Here is a 14,117-nt window from a genome sequence, read left to right as displayed (position 1 = left end):
ACCACATTAAATCAATAAGATTTTAAAGACTTCCATGAAAATTAGCTCAGAACTCTTAAATTTAAGGCAGAGACACTTTAAATACATGCCTCTGATAAGGGACTTTTCCCACAAAAGTTTAGAATTATAAAAGCTGGCCCCACTCACTCATACAGAAGTCCACTGCCTCACAACATGAAGCATCTAAAGAACAGACAGTCAGATTGAGCAAGACGACTGCAACCAGAGCTCTAGCAATCACATGCTGAGACTAATCTGCTTCTCTTAAATTTACAGGTAGGACATTAATATGTGGCTATTTACTAAGAATGAGTAAATATTAACAGCGGAAATAAAAAATGATGGCTTCAAAGGCTTAATTATTTGAACTGAAACTAATATTATTGTCCTATATTGATCTATAACTGTGCATTATGATTAAAAGCCTAGAATAATTATTTTTAAACAAAGTGAACTAGGCAAAATATCACTATCTGGAACAATGATATGAAATGGGGATTGAGTGATTATTCTGAAATTTTTAGTACACTTCCTGCACCGCTTTTCAATAATATTTAAGAATCTCTATAGGGTTTCACATCTCCATAGCACTATTAAAAGATAATTCAAAACCAATTTCATGCCTATCAAGGAGGTATTATCCCCTATTTTTTTAGAAGAAAACAGAAAAATGAAATCTCACTTGAAGCAAACATACTCAGTGGCAAAGTGGAATTGCAGCATGGTTATGCTCAAAACCAAAAGGAACAAGAAGTTACAGTATTTTTTTCCTAAAGACTGCAATATTCTCTCTGACATAACTACCAGAAACAAAGCACCTTTTAACTATAGATACTATTATTTTTGCAAAAGACGTTTCCATAACTCTCTTGTGTTCGGTAACTTTTTATTATTTTTTAAGAAAAACTGATTTTGTCATTTTAATTACAGCAGAATTCATTAACTTCAATATATATAAAAAAACATTCTTACAGCAGAAACACACAGAGAAAATGTTATTATTATTGGACTTACATGCCTGGAATCCACCTTCTTCCCATCTTAGGCCCTTGATTGCTTAAAAACACACTTGCATTCCATCCAAATTTAATTCAGTTGTGAGCTGTACTCACAATTATGTTTCATTTTATTTTCAGCTTCTTAGCATAACAGTGGAAGGAAAAGACCTGAACCACTCTGGTGTAGCTCCCACCACTGCTTGAAACAATTCCTCCTACTTGATGTATATAGGCAGTTTTTCTGTTTTGTCAGTTTAAGGTGAGAAATCAGACTCCACCAGAAAATTTAGGAAGACTATTTTATGATGGTAAAAGTGAATGACAATCTATAAAATTAGGCTGCATTATCTACATATCTAACAGTACAGAAGTGTAAAATATTCAAAAGTTCTGAGGTAATTCACATTATCATATGTATCTACTAAAAATACATTAAATTGAGAAAACAGGCAGCAGACTATTTAACTCAGACTGCACTTGAACACATCAACAGTCTAATACTGCCAACAAGGAAAAGTCTTGCTCCATCCTATCCCCACTCTTATTCTTCCCTCCTCCCATATACCAAACCTGGCTATGCCATCCTATTCCATCCCTAGCGCTAGTTCTGCTACTTGTCAAGCTATTCAGAGCACTGATTTAACTCATTAATCTAGCAGAAAACTATGAGAATTTTTTTTTTTTCTGGGATCATTTTCTAACATGGTAGAAACGTTAGAAACATTGGAGCTCACAAAACAGTCTGCTGAGTGCCAGAACCCACATAAAAGTTATATGTGTGGAAGCAAGGGAAAAAATGGGAGGGGGAGAAAGAACAGGGACCTGTCCAGGAAGTATTAATTTGGCTCTTCAAGTTTCATGAAACCATGCTTAAGTTGCTATTACAAAATACAATACAGTGTTCACAACACACTATGAGGTAACAGTATCAGTCAGTTTATCAAAGAAAATGCTTTTGTTCTCAGAATATATATGATTAAAGCTGCCCGACAGTTTTCAGTATTTAATACTGTGAAGAGATTGTGATCATTATGAGCAGGACTATTAACAAGATTCTGCTACAGTTAGTTTCATTTCTTCTGTGCCATTTTTGTATCAAACTTCCTTATCATGTTATAGAGTTAACAGCCCCAATAATTTGATTTCTAAGGCTAATATAGTTCTATGACCATGTTTACTTTAGCAAACCTGTTCCCCTTGCTTCTGCAACATCATGCAGAGCTAGTGATCAAGTTTGCAAGACTACAAGAAAAATATTCTAGAATTGACTGCTTCTTCCTTTTTAAAAGTTATGTTACACTATGTTACAGAAATTCATGGCAACATCTTTTCTAAATTTATGATGTTTCTTTCTCCCCATGGTCTTACTGAGAACCTTTTAACATTAAGATGACCAGGCACTTTCATGTAATTAATTTATATAAAAAGATTTTTGTGCCAACTTCATTTAACTTACAAGAGTTTTTAATCCTTGTTTGGTGATTAGTGCCTCATCACATTTGCCGAGATGAACTTACCTCCTCCCAGACTATTTTGCCAGACTCCCTATTCCACTGATCTTTCTTGCAGTTGTTCTTTGCACCTATCCTAGTATTATCTACTCTTCTTTCTTGATGGCAAGAACTGTATGCATCATTTCAGATAAAGCTTCAGCTGTGCTACCCACTCTGCTCCAGACTGCTTTCTTTCCAAACGGTCTAGCTTCCTCAGAGCAGCTTCTTGTAAAGTTACCTGTGTATTGACAATATTTCCCTTGCATCAAATATCACAACACACCATACTAATATAAATACTAAGTAAGACTCAAGACCAATCCCTAGGGTACTCCACTGCAATTATTCCTATTTGATAATCACTCTTCTAATTCTACTAACCACCTCTACCAGCTCTTTCTCTACAATTCTTTTACTAATCTCTACATTAAGCAATAATTTTCCATGCTGCACCACATCAAGTATTTCAACTCGGTCCCAATAAAAAAAGACTCCAAAAGACTTAGGCACCTGATCAAGTTATTAGAGCAACAATGAAATACAGTATGTCAGCTGAGCTATGGTAACAAACCATGTGCGTGTTCTTCACCACAACAAAGTAAGTAATTCAGTTTAGCTTAATCCCCCACCACAGTGGGGAAAAAGTTGAACCAAATTACAAGCGGACAGAGAAGCTAACTGATTTACTTGGTAACTTAGCGAGTTTTCTTTGTAGGTCAATTCTTCTCTTCCCCAAAATAAATTCCAATATCCTTATTAGCATCTTTGAGTTCAAGGAATTCTAGCACTCTTCATATGAAAAGATACGCAGTCCAACTGGCTTTACTAACTAGGCAGAGCTTAAAAATCACAGAATAATTTAGGTTGAAACAAAGATTTGGAGGTCATCTGTTCTAACCCTGTGCTCAAAGCCCAGCTAATTTTGAAGCTACATTAGGTTTCTCAGGGCTTTGTGTCCAGTCAGGTTCCAATCATCTCCAAGAATGGAGATTGCAAGACTGCTCTAGACAACCTGTTCCAGTGGCTGAGCACCCTCACTGTCAAGAATTTTCCTTAGTTTATAAAAGATTCAGTTTCAAAAGCAAATGAGTTCTAGACCAACACTTACTTAAAACAAACCCAGTTTGTAAACGTTCAATTCAAGGTAACTTCATATTACAATTCTTACAGTGTTTTAACTTACTGTCAAAATAAACACCATTCTTTGATTTAAGAAGTTACAGGCAAAGGACTTTGCAGCTCCAAATCTTACTCTGCTGTACTGCTCTAATAATACCTCTTCTGCCAGAGATTTTAATTCAAAAAGAATATATTTTATTCATACCACACCTATTTCTTTAGCTGATCATAACAGTAACAGTGCTTCCCCACCAAGCTCACTTTAATTTCTATTTTCTAGGAACAACACACAATTCTTCAATACTCATCTTCTGGCTTGGATTTCTATTTCACTGTGTTTTCGCTATCCCAGCCACAGCCAGTTTACAGTCTACATGTTGCACTCAATTGTTCTGCTCCAGGCTCTGTAGATGTATGTTTCAGTCTACTACAGAAGGTTATTTCCAGCACCTTACCTAATGTTTTTTGTCTCTACCTGCCCTAAACTGCTACATGCATATCCCTATTTCCCCACGGCCTTTGCTTCCTCCTCCCAAATAAGCTTGCTTCTATGCAAAAGTTTTACACCCCAGCATATACCTAGCTTGCTCTCATCTTCCACATCTTACCTAAGGAACCTCAAGATCGAAAGAATTAATTCTTTACATATAATTATTGTACTACAGTGCATGAGAAAAGTATTTTTTGTAAAACACCTTTGACTCAAATCTTTGAATAACAACTATACTAATTTCTACTGACATTAACAATGGAAAATACTAATTTTTCTGATGCATTAGTATCAGAAAAAGCACCACATATTATGAAATACCACTATGATATTAAGCCTCCTAGATAAGACTGACTGCAGTGAGCTGTGACCATGTATCTTTCTCCATACTAATCTCCAATTCCATGTCAATCTGATTTTCTGGGGAGTGAATGGCCACACTGGCTCACAATCTTGCAGAATTCATCCCAGAGCAAAGGCCACAGCAAAAATTAGTCTTGTCCACATTGCTGTCTGGTGTACGAAACTCCTTTCACCAAGTGAAATGAAGTTTTCCCAAGACAGGTGCATTTTTTACTTTGATACTTTGCAAACGGACATAAGACTAACACTGCAGCTACTTTCATGGTATCAATGTTTAATATTGCTGTGTACACTCAGAACTGTGATTCTGAAACAGTGTAACATGTAAAAATCTTTTTCCCATTTGCAAATTCTAAGTCCCCATTCCAAAACACTAAGGGATCAAAAAGTTATTAAGATCTCCCTGCCCAATTCCACACCACAAATTAAGCTATAGTATAGCTTATAAAAATCAATTAAACTACAGTATAGCTTTAAAAAAAAGTATAACTCTAGGTAGATATTTAGCCTGGAAAAGTCCAGCCTAAACACTTACATTTGGCTAAGTTGTACTAAAACACCAGCAACAAAAAGTCCACACCCTGAGAACAAGCTCTCAAAAAGAGGGTGCTAGCCATCACTACTCCATATTAGTTATTAAAATAACTAGATTATTTCATATTTCTGTTAGTAATTTTTATTCCCCTTTTCAAAACCCATAATATTCAAGAAGCAATTAAAAATCTTTTCTGAACTGCACAAACATCTTCAACAAGGAAACTGTAGCAGTGTTTTTTATATAGAAAAAGAAATATGGGCTTCCAAAGTGAAAAAAGATGGCAGCACACCTAAAATGATTTTAAGTCAGAAGCTGGCTAGGAGGCAGAAAGTGCTGATCAATAGCAATTAATGAAGTATTGGTGTCCACTTAGCAAAACATTGTTCTCCAGTTCCAAAACCACAAAAATTTGTCTAATTGAAATAGCTATTTAATATAGGTTTGCAAATGAGCAACATTCTTCCACAAAAAAAGCTTAGATGAGAACTTGTATTGTAATTAGATCTAAAAATAGCAGAATCCTCACTTGTTAGTTACTTTTACATAGCGACACTGATAGAAGGTCTGGATTTCCTGTAATTTATCAGCCCAAGAATGACAGAGAATTGAGAGCATATAAATTTAAGAAACAAATACTAAATTATTTTCTGGAGAACACTTTGCTCTTGTCCTTTTTCATTTCCAGCTATTGGCCTTTTCTAATAAAAAAAAGTGTTGAGGTTTTTTTTTTTTGTAAAAAAAAATAAAAATAAATTGAAGGTAGAAAGCTTTATTTATTGCACATTAACAATATCAAGAAAATGCAACACTTTTTGATATAATGCTATCTATTTTGCCAGGTAATAACTTCAGGTGACTTAAGATTGTAAGATATTTTATTTTCCACATTAGTATATTTGTGAAGTAAGTCATGCGTTAAGAAACTTAATAAGGTATCTGTAGCAATTATTGTCAGAGGAATACACTTTCAGAAAAATGCAGTCTATTTCCATATAAGATATATAGCACATAAAAGGTACATATAGAGGAAAGCACATAAAAGATTCCCTATAAGCCTTGCTTTTCATCACACTGACTGATTTAATTTAAAAACAAAAATGAATTGTAATTCATGTGCACATAAGCTGAAGGAATACCAAAATGCTGATCTCCAATGCATCTCTGTACTAACAACCAACACACACATTAACACTGCTGCTATTCCAGCTCTGTTTAGGGTGATGAACACCGAAAACTCTCTTCCTAGAGGCAAAGGACATTTAATTTTTTATTATTTTTTTTAGTTTTCTGAAGAGTGCTATTTTGATATAGAGTTACAATCAGGACCTATTTTTTCTCTACCCAAACTACCAGCTTCCTCAGAAATGACAACATATTCCTTGCAGGTTTTTTTTGCATGCAAATGCAGAAGTGATTTTCAGGCTAGCTTAGCACAACACTTAAGCTACTCTTAAAAATAATTTTTAAAATACAAATATCTTGAACTAAAAAAAAAACAAAAAAAAAACACAAAACAAAACAAAAAACAACAAAACACCACCACCACCCAATTAAGCCTTAATTCTCAAATTCTAACTTTTAGGAATATTTGAAAATTTTAGCATTAAGGAAAACATATTTGTTGAGACCTAACTGCCAGATATCTCAAAATTTCATAGACTACTCTATTAGTATCAGAATAGCGAAAAATACAATTTTGCAGTTTTTCTTTCAGGGATATGAAGACTGAAACAAGTATGACCTAACTCTCTAAAAACTGAAAGAAGCAGTACAATCTGCTGCTTCTTCAGTTTCTAACCTAGGAAGAGGCACTACTGAGTAACTGGTCAGATGAAGTTTCAGGTGTGTTAATTGAACCTGGGCAGACTAAAATAAAAACCAAAATAATAATAATAAAAAAAAAACAAATTAGCTTTTTTCTCCTAAACATACTTGACAATAAACAGCATAAAATGGTGAAATGAAATATTGCATTACAGTAAGTTGTAATTTAGAAGACTTCTGTTTTTCTAGAGCCTGTCACTCACTATAGGCGTAAAATTTTGAAGACTGAATTTATCTTTTTAATCTAATGAAAATTATTATTTCCTATTATTACAACTTTGTGAACAGAACATTGTAACGCAATTCACTAGGCTTGAAGGCATGCACATGTGCAATACTCTCTTGAATCCAGTTAAATTTTAGCAGTTCCTGGTAACATATTCTATGGTTTAACTACACATGGCGTAAAAAAGACAGTTCTCTGTAGTAATTTTGAGTTTCCCTTCCTCTTCCTTGTTTCTAAAAACATCCTTGCGTCATTCCATTACAAACAAAAAATACCAATTGCTAATGGATAGCTAAACCATATACTATCAATAACTCATCTCAAAGATGAACAGCCTCATGTTTTCAATACACCCTTACTGCTTTGTTCATCTTCACATTTAGTCTCACTACCTGACTGAAATCCAATCAAATTTTGCAATATTTTCCTCACTGTATATCACAACATAACTGCAAGTGTCTGTAACAGCGATGCAAATATATGCTCTGTATCTACCTCTCTCTACTCAGTCGCACACAACGGATGGCTCAATGCCTATACAGCTTCCTTCATTACCAAAACATTGTTTTTATTCAAGTCTAGTTAACAGCAATGTTCACAATGATAATGCAAGACAAAAAGAACTGAGCTTGAGATGTTACATCTGCCTGAAAAAGTACTAACTACTAACATTTTCCCTGTCAGAATCACAGAATGGTTGAGGTTGGAAGGGACCTCCGGGGGTCCAATCCCGCTCAAGCAGGGCCACCTAGAGCCAGTTGCCTAGGACCATGTCCAGACAGCTTTTGAATATCTCCAAGGAGGGAGACTCCACAAGTTCCCTGGGCAACCTGTGCCAGTGCTCAGTCACACTCACAGTGTAAAAAAAGTTTCCTGATGTTCAGAGGGAACCTCCTGTATTTCAGTTTGTGCCCATTGCCTCTGGTCCTGTCACTGGGCACCACTGAAAAGAGCCTGTCTCTGTCCTCTTTGCACCCTTCCTTCAGGTATTTATATACATTAATAAGATCCCCCCTGAGCCTTCTCATCTCTAGGCTAAACAGTCCCAGCTCTCTCAGCCTTTCCTCATAGGAGAGAGGCTCCAGTCCCTTCATCATCTTTGTGGCCTTTCATTGGACTCTCTCCAGTATGTCCATGTCTCTCTTGCACTAGGGAGCCCAGAACTGGACACAGAACTCCAGGTGTGGCCTCACCAGTGCTGGGTTAGAGAGGAAGGATCAGCTCCCTTGACCTGCTGGCAATACTTTGTCTAATGCAGCCCAGGATGCCATTTGCCTTCTTTGCTGCAAGGGCGCACTGTTGGCTCAAGTTCAACTTGGTGTCCACCAGGACCCCCCAGGTCCTTTTCTGCCAAGCTGCTTTCCATCTGGGTGGCCCCCAGCATATATTGGTGCATGGGGTTGTTCCTCCCCAGGTGCTGGACTTTGCACTTCCCCCTGTTGAACTTCACAAGGTTCCTGTCAGCCCATTTCTCCAGCCCGTTGAGATCTCTCTCTCTCTCTCTCTGAATGGCAGTGCAACCCTCTGGCACATCAGCCACTGCTCCCAGTTTTGTGTCATCAGCAAACTTGCTGAGGGTACGCTCTGCCCCATCATCCAGATCATTAATGAAGATGTTAAACAGAAAAAAAGCTAAAATTGGCAAGTTCTCTAGTATGGAAATCTGTATTCAATTCTTAAAACTTTCTATATTTCCTGCCTTAAGCTACTATTTTGCTTTTCTAGGTACCAATAATGCAAATACACTTTAACCTACCATTTTTGCATTTAAGTAGCAGACAAAATTTTACACATAATTTAACACCCCAGAGTTAAGCCTACCACCATCAATCCATTTTGAGGTTACAACTAAAAAGAACATAACTATACCATTAACAGAAAAGCTTCCTCAACTGCTTGGTTCCTAAATCATAAAGGTTGGAAAGGGCCTCTGAGATCATCGAGTCCAACCGTTAACCTAACTGCCAGGTCCACCTCTAAACCATGTCCCTAAGAACCACATCCACACGTTTCTTGAATACTTCCAGGGACCGTGATTGTACCACTTCCCTAGGCAGTCTGTTCCAATGCCTAACCACTCCCTTCGTGAAGAAATTTTTCCTAATATCTAACCTAAATCTCCCCTGGCACAACTTGAGGCCATTTCCTCTCATCCTATCACTTGTTACTTGGGAGAAGAGACCGACCCCCACCTCGCTACAACCTCCTTTCAGGTAGTTGTAGAGAGCAATAAGGTCTCCCCTCAGCCTCCTCTTCTCCAGACTAAACAACCCCAGCTCCCTCAGCCGCTCCTCATAAGACTTGTGCTCTAGACCCTTCACCAACTTTGTTGCCCTTCTTTGGACACACTCCAGCACCTCAATGTCCTTCTTGTAGTGAGGGGCCCAAAATTGAACACAGTACTCGAGGCACAGCCTCACCAGTGCCGAGTACAGGGGCACTATCACCTCCTTGGTCCTGCTGACCACACTATTCCTGATATAAACCAGGATGCCATTGGCTCTCTTGGCCACCTGAGCACACTGCTGGCTCATATTCAGCCAGCTGTCGACCAACACCCCCAGGTCCTTTTCTGCCAGGCAGCTCTCCAGCCACTCCTCCCCAAGCCTGTAGCATTGCATGGGGTGGTTGTGACCTAAGTGCAGGACCCGGGGGGGGGGGGGGGGGAACGGGACACGGACAACTAGTTGGCAGACTTCCCTCCCAAAAATGACAAAGGCTCCTCTGATTAGCGAGGCACCTTTCCTCCCCAATTACCACCACCTCCTCTGTCTCCCCATCATTAGTCAACTGCAATACTGGCATACAGCCCATGTTAACAAACCCAGAGCCCCTTATTGCCTTTCTAATGTTGACATATCTCCTTTGAGAGCTGGACCTCACTGATTTGAAAATAAGTCTATCAAAATCTTTTTATAAACAGCAGTAACTTACTGGAGGCTTCTTGTGTACATTAAATAAGCTAGAACAGCATGTTTAAGATAGCACTTAAGACTAACATAAATTGAACAAAGGAGAATCAGCACCATGCAGCTCAGTCATATTCAGTAAAGTCCCTTTTGCTAAAAATGCATATCCTTTAAGATGTGATGCAACTCAAGACAGCATGGGCATAAAGTTCACAGAAAGAAAGCATTTGGAGTTTTTACACTATGATATATGTACAACCATCCTATGATAAAACTATGATTACTTTCATTCCCCATGCATTTTAGAATGGGGTACATATAACAATACTGTAAGATGAATAAATGTTTTTCTTAACATAAGTTTAAGTCTAGTGGTACATTTTCACTTCAGAATAAGCCTTAAGTCCTACTCAGTATTGTCCCTATCTTCCTGTTGTCCACCAGTACAAGTCTGAATTATGTTTAGTGATACTTTAAGCTTGGGCTAGCATGTTTTGAAACCAGTATCTAGTTGAAGAAGAGGTAACTGGGGCAGACACTGAAGACAAAAGTAAAGTTAATTAGAAGTACTAACAAATATGAAAAAACACTCCACCCCCAAACAATTCTCAATAGCCAACTTATCCATCCACAGCATTTCACCTTCCTTTGCTGTTCTGCATCAGTCTCTAATATCCTGTAACATCATGCACTGCACTTGAATGCCAAACTAGCTATAATAGCAAGAGTTCACTTCCACATGGCTGCCTAGAATGCATCTTAACCTAAACTCACAGGCACTGTGATTGGCTCTGGAGCCTAACTGCTACAATTGCCTTTATCTGTGAAGGCTCACCACACTTAGTAATATTCACACTACTTGATAGCAATTCAAAGTTAACAAATCACTCCTAACTACCCAAGAATCTCCCATCTGTGACCGGTCTCATTAGAGCAGGGACACAGTATGAATATGACTAAGATGAAACTCAGACACCCAAAGATTCTTTATCTTCTTAACAGAAACCAAAATCCTAACACAAGGTTAATTGAGACCACCACATTTGTACGCTTCTCTGTCCAAACATTTCTCAATGTCCCTATCTCTCCATCAGCATCCCCACATTTCAGTCAGCCAACTTTAAAACAAAAGCATAACTATGCCTTTTCTCCAGCACTGAATCAAGAATGCTAATATTGAATTAATAAGATGAAAGACAAGTGAATATTAGGTTGTTCATTTCAAACTGAATAGACACAGTGGTTCAGGTTGCCACAGAACGCGCACACACACGCAAAGTAAAGAAGACTAGTATCACCAAATTCCACATTTATTTCAGGCTCCTAAATAGATTAATACAGTTATTTAAATAAGTAACAGATGAGTTCTGCATTGCATGCAGGTTTATAACCTTAGGCCCTAATACCACCACTAGCAGAAAGTACAAAGGTATTGCAATATTCAGAGAAATTTCCTGTATTGGTATTTGCATAATCTAATGCTTCTCTCATTAAGTCATGATGTTATGACTGGGTAGTACACACAAAGAATTTTGAACGAGCGGGGCAGCAGGAAATTTTATGCAGCGACAACACTGAAAGGAACAAGAATGCTTCTAATCCATTATTTACAGGTTTAAAGGGCACTTAGCTCTTTTGCTGCCTTTGATTAAATATGAAACGAGTTAAGATTTCAAATGTGCTTTATGAAAACTAGTATTTATGAACTAATGAAAACAGACATCCATTCCCTTTCTTCTAGTCAATTCAGGGAACTATACTGCTTACACTGTTACAACAGTAAATATGTTATCAACTCCTACACACAGTACTCATGAATTTCCCAAATCCAAGACCTAACATCTGAGCAGCTACCAATCTGGCCTTTATAACTGCTTCAAATATCATTATTTGATGTTAAGGTTATATTCCTTGGACAAATTTTAATTTATCCTTCATGTGAAGGATGAGGGAATATTTAAATGATCCACCATGGCCACACATAAACTAGAATCACAGGAAGACACAGTGATTTCTATGCCAATAATAGCTTCATCATTTTTTCAATTGTTGATTTTAAGACGCTATTTCCTTGAACCCAATAGTTCTAATACATTGTCCCTTCACTACTATTAATGCAAATTAGAACATTGTCATTTTGAGAAACTGGAATTCCAACAGGGTTTATACTGGTCTACAAGTCTAGAATTAAATATGGAAAACCTTTACTACAGGCACCTTTCAAATATCATTTAGTTAGCATAGCAGATTTTTCTCCTTTGAAATTATTTATCAGAAACTATTTAGACTCTCTTCTTTCTGATGCAAAGTTGTTTTTGTTTTTTTCTTCTGCATGTCTCCAGCTGAAGATTTAACAGTTTCATACTTTGAGATATTCCAAGAAAGGCTTGTATCCTAAAAAGAACTGCACAGATTTTTTGCACTTCGCTGAAGTAAGTGCTGAAATCAACAGGATTCTATATATTATCATTAGGGAGCACTGACTGAGATTCCTTTAAAGTTGCAGCCTAAAGTTCTTCCAGTGCATCAGAATTTTTGACAGTCATTTTGTCAAGAGACATTTCCAGGAAAGAATAGATTTGGAGTCATTCCAAGACCCCCATAAAACTGTATATTCCTGAAACTATGTCAGGTATGCAATTTTTATTAGCTAGTTAACAGTAGCACACATCTGCATTTGTTTGTTAATAACTCCTCATATATTTGTTTTATTCTTCTGTTTTTCCCATTAACCAAGACTTAGGGGTCAAGGAAGGTCTTTATTACAGATTTATGAAACGAATAATGTAAATTCAAATGTGGACTTCAAGGTGCTATTCCAATACAAGCCAAAAATGTGAAGATGTTCCTGATTGTATCTGGTTTTTGCCAAATTAAGTAATTCGATTTCAGAAAAAGTGAGATAATAGATGCTACCAATTACTTTTTAACAATCTGATACACAATTTGGATGCACAAAGAGTACAAAGATACAAAGATTTAAGGCAGTATATCTATATAAGATGTACAGTTACAGATCCCTGAGCTCCACTATAAGACTTGCTCCTGGTCTTAGATATCCAAGTAGGAAATATTTTTAAAAGGTACCTGGCCCTGAAAGTACCTTCTCTACTTTCTGAAAGACATTAATTATAACATTGCTTCAGTGGAATAAGACAGTCCCCTGTATTTTCTGGTGCTTCAGCTCTTCCCTTATCCATCCAGTCTCCCATAGGTCGGGTTGGTGTAATTTTAACCTATGTTAAAACGGATTCCATCCTCCCACACTAACATAGGGGGATGCAAAGACTTGAGGAGCAAGCCCCAACTTCCTTAAAGCTGAAGAAGAAGGGCCCGAGGGCGGCAGACAGTAACTCGCTATTTTAATTTAAGGGCCTTGGGACCCGATGCTGCCGCTGATTCTCCTCCTCCTCCGTGGTGCCCGACTCCACCTCCCCATCCTCACACCCCTGGGGATACAGGGAGGGCCTTACCAGGAGGTTAAGGAAACACACCCGCGGGCGGGGCAGACAAGCAGAAGGGTCCCAAGCACAACCATCCCCCGGAGGAGCGGGGTGCAGAAGAGGCCCCCACACGGGGCGGGGATGGGAGCAGTCCCGGTCACTCAACCCCGAGGGGGCGGGGAGATCACGGTCAGGGACACGAGACCGGAGGCGAAGAGGGAAGAGGGGACTCCGGGCCCGGACAGAGGGAGAGGCAGGGCAGGGCAGGGTCGCAGCAGTTACCTATACTGGGCAGCAGCCCCACTATGGGTGAAACCAAAGTAGTTGCCGGTGGCCATTTTGGCATCTTCTCCCAGCCGGCTGGGCACTGCGGCGACGATAACCAAGAGACGGCAGCGGCGGCGGTGGTGGTCGGGGCCATGACAGGAGGCCCGGCAGGAGGGGGGGGGGGGGGGGGGGGGGAGGAGGCGGGGGGGGGGGGGGGGGGGGGGGGGGGGAGGAAGAGAAGGGGACAGGCAGATAAGAAACAGAAAGAGCGCGCGAGCGCCAGGTCAGACACAGCGCCTCAGGACCCCGCTGCCCGTTCCCCCGCCCCGCGCGCGGGCCGCATCCCCTCCCCCTCACCGCCGCCCCCCCGCGCGCACAGACACAAATAAACACCGAGCGCTGTTACTTACCATAGGTGAACGAAACTACCGGACATATAGGAATCAT

General features: G+C 39.0%; 1 protein-coding gene across 1 annotated transcript in view; it reads right to left on the bottom strand.

Annotated features, from left to right (window-relative positions):
• Window positions 1-14,117, bottom strand: part of LOC309601643 (zinc finger RNA-binding protein-like) — a gene marked incomplete at both ends in the record, with an annotated part of 43,507 nt that extends 29,390 nt beyond the window's left edge. Inside the window, 2 exons of the mRNA XM_082334799.1 lie at window positions 13,686-13,770; window positions 14,081-14,117. Of these exons, the coding sequence (XP_082190925.1) occupies window positions 13,686-13,770; window positions 14,081-14,117 (122 nt within the window). The remainder of the gene's footprint in view (window positions 1-13,685; window positions 13,771-14,080) is intronic.

The sequence above is a fragment of the Platalea leucorodia genome (genome assembly GCF_965183815.1).
Source record: "Platalea leucorodia genome assembly, chromosome: W".
Lineage (NCBI taxonomy): Eukaryota > Metazoa > Chordata > Aves > Pelecaniformes > Threskiornithidae > Platalea > Platalea leucorodia.
Note: the sequence above shows the minus strand (reverse complement) of the source record. Positions and strands in the feature narration are given on the sequence as shown.